The sequence below is a fragment of the Pogona vitticeps genome, chromosome 6 (genome assembly GCF_051106095.1).
Source record: "Pogona vitticeps strain Pit_001003342236 chromosome 6, PviZW2.1, whole genome shotgun sequence".
In the NCBI taxonomy this organism is placed as follows: Eukaryota; Metazoa; Chordata; class Lepidosauria; order Squamata; family Agamidae; genus Pogona; species Pogona vitticeps.
This window is the reverse complement of record NC_135788.1, coordinates 88,553,873-88,567,100: the sequence shown is the minus strand read 5'-3', so window position 1 is coordinate 88,567,100 and position 13,228 is coordinate 88,553,873. Positions and strand designations below refer to the sequence as shown.

The 13,228-nt window shown below is 40.5% G+C and overlaps 1 protein-coding gene across 1 annotated transcript; it reads right to left on the bottom strand.

Annotated features, from left to right (window-relative positions):
• Positions 1 to 292: 292 nt before the first annotated feature.
• LOC110081359 (uncharacterized) lies at positions 293 to 11,336 on the bottom strand. Its single transcript, XM_078377812.1, has 6 exons — positions 10,977 to 11,336; positions 8,654 to 8,815; positions 6,356 to 6,427; positions 5,186 to 5,329; positions 3,556 to 3,633; positions 293 to 2,220 (listed from the first exon to the last, which is right to left on the bottom strand). The coding sequence occupies exons 2-6, from the start codon at positions 8,685 to 8,687 to the stop codon at positions 1,652 to 1,654; spliced, it is 897 nt and encodes a 298-aa protein (XP_078233938.1). The 5' UTR covers positions 8,688 to 8,815; positions 10,977 to 11,336; the 3' UTR covers positions 293 to 1,651.
• Between the last annotated feature and the right edge of the window lie 1,892 nt (positions 11,337 to 13,228).

The following is a 13,228-nucleotide window of genomic DNA, read 5'->3' as shown; positions in this document are numbered from 1 at the left end:
TAACTTGGACATAAGAAGGGCCATGCTGTTGATCTTCCATTTGGACAGCCACAGTTGCTCACTTGCAAGAGACATAGCAGACCTTGATACATGCTGTTTTCCCTTTAATTTTGTTGAAATTACTCACTTATGCTATTATACTCCTTATGCTATTATACTCCATGACTGCCTGGGTAAGTGATGTGAAATGTTATCAGGTCAAAATGTTCTTAGAGAGTGCAGGGGACAGCAAAGCAGACAGACTGGTGTTTGCAGCACCATGGACAGTTCCAGGTAAGGCACTTGCTGAAAATCTTCTGGTGGCCTGAAGAATCTTGACTCTCTCCAACCAGTCCTTTCTTCCGAAACTCCATCATCCTGCCTCAGGAAATTCTAGAATGCCCTACTCACGGGCCTGAAAACAAGTGCTTCTCCTCGTTTCCCTGGCTTCCCAAGTCATGTGCTCTCTGTGACACTGGGTAGGTGGCATGGAAGGTATTTTTTTTTCCTTGAATGAATTAGGCTTGAGGAAAGGCAATCGTGAGGGTCCTGGCTTGGGCTTGGCAGGCTTCTGATCAGCTTCACCATCAAAAATATGGACCAGCCTCTCACCTAACAGTACTGCATTGACCCAATCTCAAATGATTCACACACACCCTAATTCAGAGCTTGAGTCCAGGGCCATGAAAAACATGCAGCTATAACTATGTTGGTGCATTTACCAGTACCCCAGGCATCGAGAATGAGGGGCAAAGCCCTAATGTGTGTTTGGGTGTGCGTACATTTGGTGAAATTCTACTGTTTGGTTTCCATGTGCTCCTTTGTTGCCTCAATCTCTCTTTGTAAAGTTCAGAGCTAAACAGTTGTCCTGGGTCAATGTAGAGCCTCAAATTCTGATTTTTTAAAATAATACTTCAGCAGTTTGGTCCTAGTCCCAGGAGCCAAACTCATGTGATAAGCTTGTGTTATGTGTTGTCAAGTCACATCTGACTTATGGCCATGCTCATAGGGTTTTCAAAGTACATGAGATATTTAAGAAGTCATTTCATGATTGTCTCCCCCCATCAGTTTCTATGGCCAAATGAGGATTTAAACCAGGTCTCCTAAGTCTTAGTCCAACAATCTGTTCACTACACCACAATGGCTACCCTACATATAATTGGAGTGCTTAATAATGGGTTGGCATGTGAACTGGCTGGCTTACGTGAGTCATCTGGGCAGAAGGTTCTAGAAGGCTTTGTTCCCCCCTCCCAACTTTTCACTGATTCAAGAAGCCAGCGCAGTATGAAATCCAAGTTTTAAAAATTCTAGTGAAGTGAATGTCGTGTTTGTGTATGTTTCCACTGGTTTCAAAATACATGTTGTACAAAGGTTACAACACCACTGAACAAACAGGCTAAGTTCAGAAAGGACCTTGCAACCACACTGGTCTGTTGGATTTTATTGAAGTCTGCCAATGAGTCATTTACAATCTACCAACAACAGCCCTATTCCCCTCCCTACTGTGGTCACATTTTTACGAAAATGTGAATCCCTCTTTCCCTACCTGAGAAAGATTTTTCAGTTGATAACCATTCTGGAAAGGAAGATGGCAGCCTAGGAGGATGGAGCAATAAGAGATACACAGAATTTCCCCTGTATCAGATTGCGAAGAGCACCTGTGTGAGCCATTTCATGTGGCTATAGAGGTGTCCTCCGGAGGAGGACGGTTTTCCTTGGAGAGTCTCAAATCCGACTGAGACTCTAGTGCCTCTACGCTGTCATGGCTTTTACGCTTCCCTTCTGCACTAGGCATTGAGGGTAAAGGGCTGGGATCTGTGTGGTCAATAACATCTGACTGGGATTTTGAAACTTCTGTGATGTCATGGTCCTCCTCTTCCCCTTGTTTACTATGTAGAGGGCTGGTGAGACTATGACTTTTTTGGACAGTGATGTCCGACTCGGACTTTTTCTCTCCCGGGATGGTATTCTCTTTATCTTCTCCTTCTTCATTAAGTATAGTGGAGGCAGTGTTGGAGTTTTTTAGGTCAGCTTTCCCACATACAGGTTTCCATGAAAGGGCAGGACAGATATCATCATGTACATCCATCAGTGCCAGCCAGGGAGACAAGGAGGTGGAGGTCGCCATCTCCTCATCCAAGTAGCTTTGGTATTTTCTTCTCCATCTGGATTCTGCACTGACAAGCTCAGTCACATCCTGAAAAGGTCTCTTTCCCATAGTGGTGTATTCATCCTGGAGCACTGTCAGGAGAAGTAAATGACACCCTGACCAGATATTCTGCAGAACAGCAAGAGTTCCTCAAAATTAGACATACAAATGCCTGCTTTGGAAACATGAACAGCTTTTGGAAGTATGAAGAAATCCTAGGTAATCAAAATAAAGATCCCAGCTATATACAATTATATTAAATCCATCCTGCTTTGGTAGTATAGATCCGTGGATTCAACTCAGACCACACCTGTCACACTGCACTCAGAAAACCCAAAGTTTCAAATGTTGCCTCATTAAATATAATGGGAAAACCAATACAGTAAATGCTATGAAAAAACCCTAAAAACACATTTCCCCAAAATTTGTAGACATAATGTCTCCTTCTGAAAAAAATAAAGCCTGCCTTATTTCAGACAGATGTGCAGGGATTTTGTGCTAAGCTTGCTTAAAATTAGAAGATTTTTGAAGAGATGCCTATAACTGTTAAAGTTCTTGTCACGCCTAGATGCCACTGGGTGACAGACTGAAGAGTGCCACATTTCAGATATTAGGTTATTTCTTTCACCACCATCACCCCACCAAGTGCCTTTGAAGCTGATTTTAAGAGTAGGGAAACTGATCTTGCCACTTCAGTCTTTGCACTAAATTACGCATTACAAATAACCATAATTAGAAAAGGGAACTCCTTAAGCGCCCGATGTTGTGTGTCATTGTCACAGCAGGAGCTTTTCTCATTTCCCATAATTGACAGCTTAGTTTGCTTTGTTTCACAATTGTCTTCAGGACATAAGCATATTCTTTGTTTGCAAGATTTATCAGAGATAAATCAGTGGAGAGGGCTTCCCTTTGGGCAAGCCTGACCAAAGCAATCCCCCCCCAACACACACACTGTCTTTGCAAAGTCAGTGGAGAGAGGGATCACTTTGGTCAGGGGCATAGAAAGACAAGGAAATTCTGACTCAATGGATTCACCCCCCCTCCCCCAGCATGGACTGGAGAAGCCTGACCAAAGTGATTCCTCCCCCTACTGTTTACAAAGACAGCAGGGGGGGATTCCTTCAGTCAGGCTTCCCCTGTCTACGCCACAGGAGCATAGAAGGACAGGGGAAGCCTGACCAAAGTGATACCCTCCATCTTTGTAAATGGGGTGGGTGGGATTCCCTTTGGGCAAGCCTCAAGAATACAAAGCAACCAATATCTGACAAATCAGCAATATTTGTTAAATATTGCGATTTGTTTTTATATTTGTCCCAATGTCTAATCACAACCTTGAGCATTGTTTCTTATGCATCTTCAAGAATGAGACAGAGAAGGGGACTGGCAGGCGATTCCAGACTGGTTAGCTATCTATTGGATACCTTTACCTTCTTCTTCTTTTTCAAGACTTCTTTGCAGATTCCTTGCAGCTAACATGAATTCTGAAAGGTCTATTGTTTTATTCTCTATGCACAGAGGGGGGGAAAAAAAGGAAATTGAGTAACTTCAATAGCTTTCTCTTGGTTCCAAAGCAAATGCTAGTTTGGCCTATACATTGGAAAACTACATGTGGCTAGTCACAAATTAGAAAACCTAAATATTTCGATTCCGGCTCCCAGAATCTCCAGCCAGAATGGCAACTATGAGTCTGAGGGTCTGATTCTGAGAGTAATAATGTATCTCCTTAAGATCATCTACTTCCACTCGGGCTTGCAGTTGCAGGTGGCCACCCCAAGGGTGGCCCAGAAAATAACCACCAGGAACAATGGCCTTCTAAGTGATGGCTTTGACACTATCAAAGATGCTGCTGGTGAACAGATGCCTGGCTCCCTCCCTCTTGACCTTCAGGAAAGGTGTGTGAAAGCCAGATTCTTCAAACAGGTTTTCAAGAACATCTTCCCCCCTTTGATACTCATGTTGAGCCATGAGTCTGAATTTTGTTTGCTATTGCCTCTGGAGTTTGTGGTTTGGCCTTTATTATTTATTTGTTTTGTTTATGTTGGGAAGGTGTTTGTTTTCATTTTTTCTTAACTATGCAGAATAGTGGGATAGATAGATAGACAGACAGACAGACAGACAGACAGACAGACAGACAGACAGACAGATAGAGAGAGAGAGAGAGAGAGAGAGAGAGAGATCGATAGATCGATCGATAGATAGATAGATCAATCGATCGATCACATTAAAAAACAGTGTTTCTGATTTCTGGAGGAGGTCATCTCAAAGATGAGCACTTCATCCTATATTAATACATCCACTGGCTGAAGGTATTACCGTATCTAAAACCTGGCCTTCAGGCATTTCCATATGAGAATAAATGGTGCTTTCAGGCTGGGGTCTTTTCTTATAGGTTGCAAGGATGTGGGATTTTTTTGTCCTTGGGGAACGTGAATTCATGCCTACTTTCTTAACTTTCAGATCATAGGCCAAAATGATCCAGTGAATAAGATTGTTGAAAAGCTGTAGAAACAATAGGTTTATTAAAAATGCCGCTTACTAATGATCAAACAATGAGGCTTTAGGGGGATCATTGTCGTATCTTTCAGTCACTCCCCTAACATTCCAACTTTCTCCAGTCATCCTTCTCTGTCTCAGAAAACATTCACATTTACTGCTTCCCAAATCTAAAGTGTGATTGGAAGACACTAGGGCTGTCTGTCACAGTCAGCTTTATTTGTTTTTAATAATACATGTTCAGAAGAAGGAGTGAAGCAGGAAGAAGGACTGAGAAACCGGTGAAGCAAGGAACATGGTCTACAACCAGAGCTATGGAATGATTTGAAGATAAACTGGAAAGCTAAGTAGGAATCACAACTGGACACAATGCATCACATTGGCACTTCTGCTGAGGTCAACATCTATGGTAAGTTGGTCAGATTTTCCAGTCCAGTACCGTCACAAACAGCAAAATAGTAACCAGACATTCTTCAAGTGTTGTTTGGCTAAATCTTCCAATCCAATATCCCATCTGTACTGGGCCATACAACTCAATATTTTGGCAAGCTGAGACATACTCACTACTAAGCCGTGTGTGTCCCAGTGTTGTCTGTATTTCCTCAGTGCTAAGATGAACTTCCAGGTCCCTCAGAACGGATGACAAATCATACACATTCACCATGCCATTGTTTATCTTCCTAAAAGCCCGAAGCGTGTTCTGAAGGGCTGCAGGAAGAGAAAAGAAGAGAAGGGGGGGAGAGAGAAAATTACAGTACTCACAATTACAGGACGAGAAAAAAAAGACAATACCTGTAGTTATAATGTTAGAACTGCAGAGCTGGAAGGGACTCTCTGTATCATCAAGTTCAGCCTCTCTCAGGAGTTACAGTGGAGAATCGGACTCCCATCCTCTAGCAGCTCCACAGCCGAATAACTAAACCACTGAGAGAAGTCATCAGATTTCAAATGTACCTGTCTTTTTTGGTAAAGCTTGTATATTATAGTGGATGGGACTTGGATAGACAGAACAAACTGTCTTGAACAATGTTCTTTTACCTAGATCTTCCTCTTCATGGAGTGAAGCAAAGAAAAATTTCCAGACAACCAGGGATATAGTTCTGGCTGAGTGCAGCTGTGTTTGCTAGAAATAAATCAGCAGAAATCCCAGAAAAAAAAATATAAGTCATAATATATTTGGCAACAAACAAACAAAATGGAATTGAGATATATTTTAGTAAATGCAGGAAGAGAGAGAATGAGAGTGAGTGAGGTAGTGGCTGATAAGGATGAGGGCAGTGAAAAACACATGCAGTGCAATGACATGGAGGCTGCCCTTTATGATCTTTGATTTATGCCTGAATTGCATTATTATTATTTTGTATATGTATTATTTTGTTACTCTGTTGGTTGTTTATGTGCTGTAAACTGCCCAGAGTGGCCCTGGCTCCCAGATGGGCAGTATATAAATCAAATCAAATCAAATCAATCACAACAAAACAACAACACAACACAACACAACACAACACCACCACCACCACCACCACCACCACCACCACCACCACCACCACCACCACCACCACCACCACAACAACAACAACAACAACAACAACAACAACAACAACAACAACAACAACAACAATAATAATAATAATAATAATAATAATAATAATAATAATAATAATAATAATAATAATAATAATAATAATAATAATAATAATTTTTCCTCTTCCCGTCCAAGCTTTCTTCTCATACCATCAGTTTCAGCAAAGGGTGAGGTTTTGTTCACAACTTCTAGGAATTCAGTGAAATCCAGGTTGCCAGATTCTGTAAGAAAGGAAGAAAAGGAAGATTTGTCATGGAGAAGGATGAAAATTAGATTTTTTCTATTACAGGTGGAACCAGTTTGGTGCCTCACCTGTCCCAAAGATTACTATTCAGATTATCTGTTCTCAGGTACCTTCATAGTCTAAACCTCTGCATTTCCAAACAAAGAACTTCAATCTTGTGTGTCTCCTTCTCCTCAGGTGGAGTAGGGAAATGCTTTTCAGCTTTCACTATGTGAGTGTTTCTGTTGATGTAATTTTGGAAGTTAGTCTGTGCAAGCATATCCAGCAAAAAAAAAAAAAAAAACAGCCATATCAGGTTTCTCTTTTGAGTCAAAATGTTCAGATTTTGTAAATTTCAGTTTCACTGGGAGAGACCTACTTGTACCAGTGGGTGGAACCATTGGCAGCTGCCTGTGACATTATAACTCACTGAACACCTTCCAACCCTCACAATAGTTTCCCAATCTTATTTAAAATGTTTATGTGACTTTCTTTCCTTTTCTACAAAGCATAACAGGCAAAAAATTGTTCTTTTGTTTTTTGTTTGAATTTTGCCTGATATGTTTGTGCTGATGTGAAGATCAGGAGGATATAATTCCAAATCTTCTACCTTTATGGTTTGGATGCTGAAACTGAAAGTAGCATATTGGAAATTTTCAAACTGTGTAAGTTATGAAACTTAATTTTTTAAAAAAACCTAGATCATACCGTAACACAATGCAACAGCGGTCATCTGACCAGATAGGCAGGGTAAAAATACAATCAATCAATCAATCAATCAATCAATCAATCAATCAATCAATCAATCAATCAATCAATCAATCAATCAATCAATCAATCAATCAATCAATATGTGGACGAATAATAAGATGATTTTTAAAGTGTACTAAGTCACAGTAAAATACATTGATGAAAAATGCTAGAAATATGCTATATGATTATGGTAAATTGAATCAGATATATACATCATAATACAATAGTTTAAATCACCCTCTGTAATAAAAAGGTGCCTATTTTAGAAAACTATATACTGAACTTCAACAGTTCCAGATTGAAAATGTATACATCTTTTTGGTAAAGTTTGCATTTCTGAGTTCGTTTTAAGTTTTGTGGGTTGCTGTGTTGTTCTCAGACTGGAATGGAAAGTATTTATAGAATAGGAACAAAAGCAAGTGTTTTCTGTGCAGGCAACATATTGTCAAGTAGGAGAATCCTAAATAGTAATAGGAGTGATGGTGGGCAAATTGGCTGCAAACCCATTACAGCATCCAGAGCCCTTGCTACTTCACAAGTGGCCCGATTGGAGGTGGCTGAACTGATTTTTCTCTGGCTGTTCTCCATCTTTTATAATTTTTGCTTCCCACTGAAATAAATGAGAGGGGAAATATTTGAATTAACCTGACATTATCATAAGCCTGGCCCTTGAACCTCACAAGTTGATGGTGAAGCAGTCCTGAGAACTCCAACTTTTTGAAGTTGTCCTCGGCACCTTACTTTCCAGGGGCCTTCAAAACAATGCTCTGCCATTGATGCTGGGTCTCCTCCAATGAGTTTTAACCAGCTCCGGGATCAGGGGTTAGAATTGCACACTAACATATGTTTAAAGTCACAGGTTTCTCTTTTGAGTCAAAATGTTCTGATTTTGTAAATTTCGGTTTCAATGGGAGATACCTGCTTGTACCAATGGGTGGAGCCATTGGCAGCTGCCTGTGACATCATAACCCACTGAACACCTGCTTCCAATCCTCACACGTTTTCCAATCTTATTTAAAATGTTTATGTGACTTTCTTGTCTTTTCTACAGCTGCTTGGTAAATGCCATGTGCATATTTGTAGGGCTGTATGCTGCTGTCTTTCATAGGCCAACTGCTGCTCTAACATAGGTTGATGTCTCACCAAGGGAAGCATAAACGGGTAACAAGGAATCTGTTTTCAGACCTATGTCCATTCCACCTGTTAAAAGAAAGTGTTTTGTACATAAGGGGCCCACCAAGGCATGCAGTGTGGTTTCAGGATCTCCCAGTGATTCTAGACACACACATCCCATCATTTTGTCTTAAATAATACCCTGGCAAAAGCAGCTGCTGGCTAAGATTAGTATGTGTAACACTTTTCATATATCTCACAGGCTTCAGCAAGATTTGTGGGCATATTGAGCTTTTTCTAAAATACAAGCAATAAAAGGAATGCAAATGCAGGGCTGATGCCCAGGTTTATCACATACCATTCACATTGACGAAGTTGAGAGCATGATACATTTCCTCACTGGTCACTAAGACCCCCAGAACGTCAAGGATAGGATGGAGGTTACTGACATGAATCTTTCCTGATTTAAGGCTGCTGAAAACTATGCAGGCTCTGGAGAGTCCCACCCACTCTACACCTTCTGGAAAGGAAAGATAAGAATAACTAGTGCTAGAGCTTGCTTTTACAAACAAAACGCAAAGCTGCCTGAAAAAAGAATCACAGGAAAAGAGATAAGGATTAAACCAGATGTTTTAGGAAGTGTATATTAACTACCAGTGGCCCAATGTTTTGCTCCTGCAACATGATTTCCTCAAAGATACACAGACCAGCAACAGGATGTACAAATAAAGCCTATGTTTACTTTTTGTTGCGCAATCAAAAAACGATGCTGATTAGAATATAAGATTATGAATAACGTACTATGAATAATTTATTTATTTTATTTATTTATTTAATTTGTATCCCACCCATCTGATCTAATAGACCACTCTGAGCGGCTGAGAATAAGAATAACGTACTATGACAAATAGATGTCTTTTAGCACTTGGGACATGGTGGTGCTGCGGGTTAAACCACAAGCCTCTGGACTGCAAGGTCAAAAGATCAGCAGTTCAAATGCATGCAACAGAGTGAGCTCCCATCGCTTGTCCCAGCTCCTGCCAACCTAGCAGTTCAAAAGTGTGTAAAAATGCAAGTAGATAAATAAGTACCACCACGATGAAAAGAAAATGGTGTTCCGTGTCTAGTCGTGCTGGCCACATGACCACAGAAACTGTATACGGACAAACACCGGCTCTACAACTTGGAAACAGGGATGACCACCGCCCCCTAGAGTCAGACACGACTGGACAATTGTCAAGGGAGAGCACTTGAAGAGATCTAGTTATATGACCTAGCTTGACCCCAATCTATCACCTAGTGAGAACCTCATCTAAGGTTTGCAAAAGTTAGTTTCTGGGCTGCAGATGCCAGAATCCTCCAGCTAGCATGACCATTGCTCATTAATCCATTCATATATAAAAAAAACATCCATTAACAGCCACTGTTGACATTTGAGCATGGATGGAACCAGATCAATTGAATGTATTTCTGTTTCTGGTTTTTTACATAAATGTGTGGCCTTTGTAGGTTTATTTTTGTTGTTTTATTATGGTGTCTTTTTGGAACTTATACAGTAAATAACAAAATAATGAAACCTAACAATAAGTTATTTTAAAATTAATCTGTGATGTTACAATTTTTTTGAAGTTATAAATAATAAAATAAGTAAACCTAAGGATAAATTCATGTATCTGGATGGTTCCCACCCACTCACCCAAATCTTGGTTTCACGGATCCCTTCCATTAAAGCAATATTCCATGAATTACCTTCCCAGGAAGTTCCTATATGATGTTCTCGATCAATACCTTTCCACCCATCACAGACATTGAAGTAGATATTATAGACAACATTAGGTCCCTTACTCCTGCCAAAACAAGAGCAAAAGCTTATTCCTATAATGATTTTGCTTAGTCTCAATGTAGCTGCTGATCTGTGGCAAAACAGAACTGCAATGCATCAGATCAAAGAGCAGAAGATATCAGGATTTTAATGGTTTCAATTTTCTCTATGGTGTTAGGTTTTATTTGCTGGCCAGTTATGCACAGAACCAGCTACTCCTACTCTTTAGCAACTGTGGATCACTGCCCTACCATATATACATTGCTGAATATCTCATCTCCTTTCCTCTTACCCTCTCTTCTTTGTTCTTTCTCTGTTCCTCTCAGAATCAAAATATATGTTAAAAATAATCTATTAGAAGTGAAATTCCTTATTGGAGAAAGCATAAGATCATCATAGCAGGAGTTTTTTTATATATACTGTATATACCATATAATCCAGAATATCTTGCTTTGTTTTTCCAATGGTCTTTGGGAGCTCAGCACAGTTTTGTTTACAAGTCTGATTTCTCAGCCCCCAAAGGCCTGCCTCATTAATGTGACTTCAGCTCTAATGACAGGTTATCTGCAGTGTTATAGTTTGGCCCCCACACAGGAACTAACAAACGTCAGAGTCGTTTTGATTTTCAAGAGCTAAAGCCATGCTCTCCTCAGTCTCAGGCAAATTGGAGGGGTAGAAATAATGCCCACTTCCACCCCACAGACACAGACAGAGGCAAAACATGTGACAGAAAGGCTGACAAGATAAAAGGGAGCAGGTCCAGAAGATCCAGAAGAGATGAGAAGATACACAAAAAAAAATGAAGATAAAAGGAAACAGGAATCAAGAAAAACAAGAAGAAAGAGTCTGGAATACTCACTTTCCCTTCTTCACTGTCGGGGACGAAGCCCATGCAACAGTACTGCAGAGAGAGCAAGGATGATGATCACTAAGCAGCCACCTGAATTCTCATTCCCTTCCCGTTTACATGAAACCTGACGCATCGTGGATGCTGTCATTCCAGGGCTGTTTCTATACCACTCTGGGCAATATCTATAACTTCAGCCTTTTGCAGTGGAGCGGATATTATATGGCTTCCAAGAGATGCCTAAACGTCTACCGCTAGAGGCAAGCATAAACATGCAATGAGGTTTTTTTTTTACTTCATCAGAAATTGCAGGTTTCATTACAGGTGATGTGGGAGCCTTTGCACCATTGCTATAGCCATCTTTCTCCAGGCCAAAAATACCTAAGGACTAATTGAATCTATCTTGAATGACTGAACCCTCCTATGAAAATTAAGAACCAATTTATTGAAAAGCCTTTGCCAAGGGCAATTCCAGGTGCACCAAGAATGAGGGGAACACAAAGCTCAGCCCATATTTATTTCTTATCTACAAATCTCATTTGGTGTAGAATTCACAGAATTACTTCAGACCCATCGAGAAGTGAAGGGGAAATTAATGTGAAGTAAAGACCAAATTAAACAAATGAAGCCTAATGGGCATAATGCTTATCCTTTTGAGACTTTGGTATCTTTGGGACATTTCCAGAAAGCTTTTTTTTTCCCTGAGGGCCCCTTCTACTAGTGGAGGAGCCTCGTGGCACAGTGGTTAAAACGCTGTACTGCAGCTAAAACTGTGCTCACAACCTGGGGTTCAATCCCAGGTAGCCGGCTCAAGGTTGACTCAGCCTTCCATCCTTCCGAGGTCGGTAAAATGAGTACCCAGCTTGCTGGGGGGGGGGGGCAATGTGTAGCCTGTATAATTAAATTGTAAACCGCCCAGAGAGTGCTTGTAGCGCTATGGGGCGGTATACAAGTCAAATAAATAAATAAATAAATAAATAAATAAATAAATAAATAAATAAATAAATAAATAATGTCAGGAGCACAAAAACACTCTCCATATTTAAGTGCTAAATAATGTTTGCCTTGAACCCGGACAGTTTGGTCATCTAAGCAGAGGGAGAAAGAGCTGCTCTAATTGGTGGCATCTCCCAATCAAATGGGACTCAAATAGGGGAGAATATTAATTTTCTGAGAGTCAAATTGATAATAATGCTAGATAAGGGAAGGGATGTGGGAAAAGAGAGGCTTGTCTTACTGCACTGGGGATTTCTACCTGGCTGCCACTCGCTTTTGGGGATGACTGCTAATCCCTTTGTTCAAGATTCCGCTCCTTTTGTGTATGCCTCCGCCGCTCTGGCGCATGCTTCCATTGCCATTGCTCACGTGTCCATTCTCGCTGTACAAGTTGGGTGGGCTGGTCTTGCTTGGAGATACCTGGACAATCGCCTTGTCCTCGTTCTTTTTCTTTAGGACTAAAGGAGGCGGCCTTTTACGGAGCCTCTCAAAGGACTGGGAAATCTGGTGGTGAGGATGGTGGAGTTGTGACCACAGCACATGTTTAGCCATAACACCTGTTAATCTTGAGTGAAGAAGCATGATGGGATTGCAGTAAAAGAGAACCTTTCATTGGCATCTAGTCATGAGTGATCTCAGTTAAAAATATATAATTCAATGCTTGAAGATATGGTATCAGACACTGACACATACAGTGGGGTCTCTACTTAAGAACTTAATCCGTATTGGAAGGTGGTTCTCAAGTTGAAAAGTTCTTATGTTGAATCTGCATTTCCCATAGGAATGCATTGAAAACCATTTAATCCGTATCTGCTCTTTTCCGTCCATAGAAACTACAGTGGAACCTCTACTTAAGAACTTAATCCATTTTGGAATGGTGTTCTTAAGTTGAAACGTTCTTAAGTTGAAGCAAAATTTCCCATAGGAATGGATTGAAAACCAATTAATCCGTTCTGGCTGTTTTTTTGTTATGTAGAGGTGCGTTCGTACATTAAAGCATTAGTTCCCATAGGAACTAATGCAAAGCTGGTTAATACGTACTCTACCACTAGGGGGAGAATTTTTTTTAACCTAAGATGACCTAAGGTTAAAAAAAGAGCAGGAAAGGTTTTTTTTCCTGTTCTTATCTTGGATTTCTGTTCTCAAGTAGAAGCAAAATTTAGCAAATGGAGCTGTTCTTAAGTTGGATTGTTCTTAAGTAGAGACGTTCTTAAGTAGAGACCCCACTGTATATACACACACACATGTGGAATCATAGCAAATGGCAG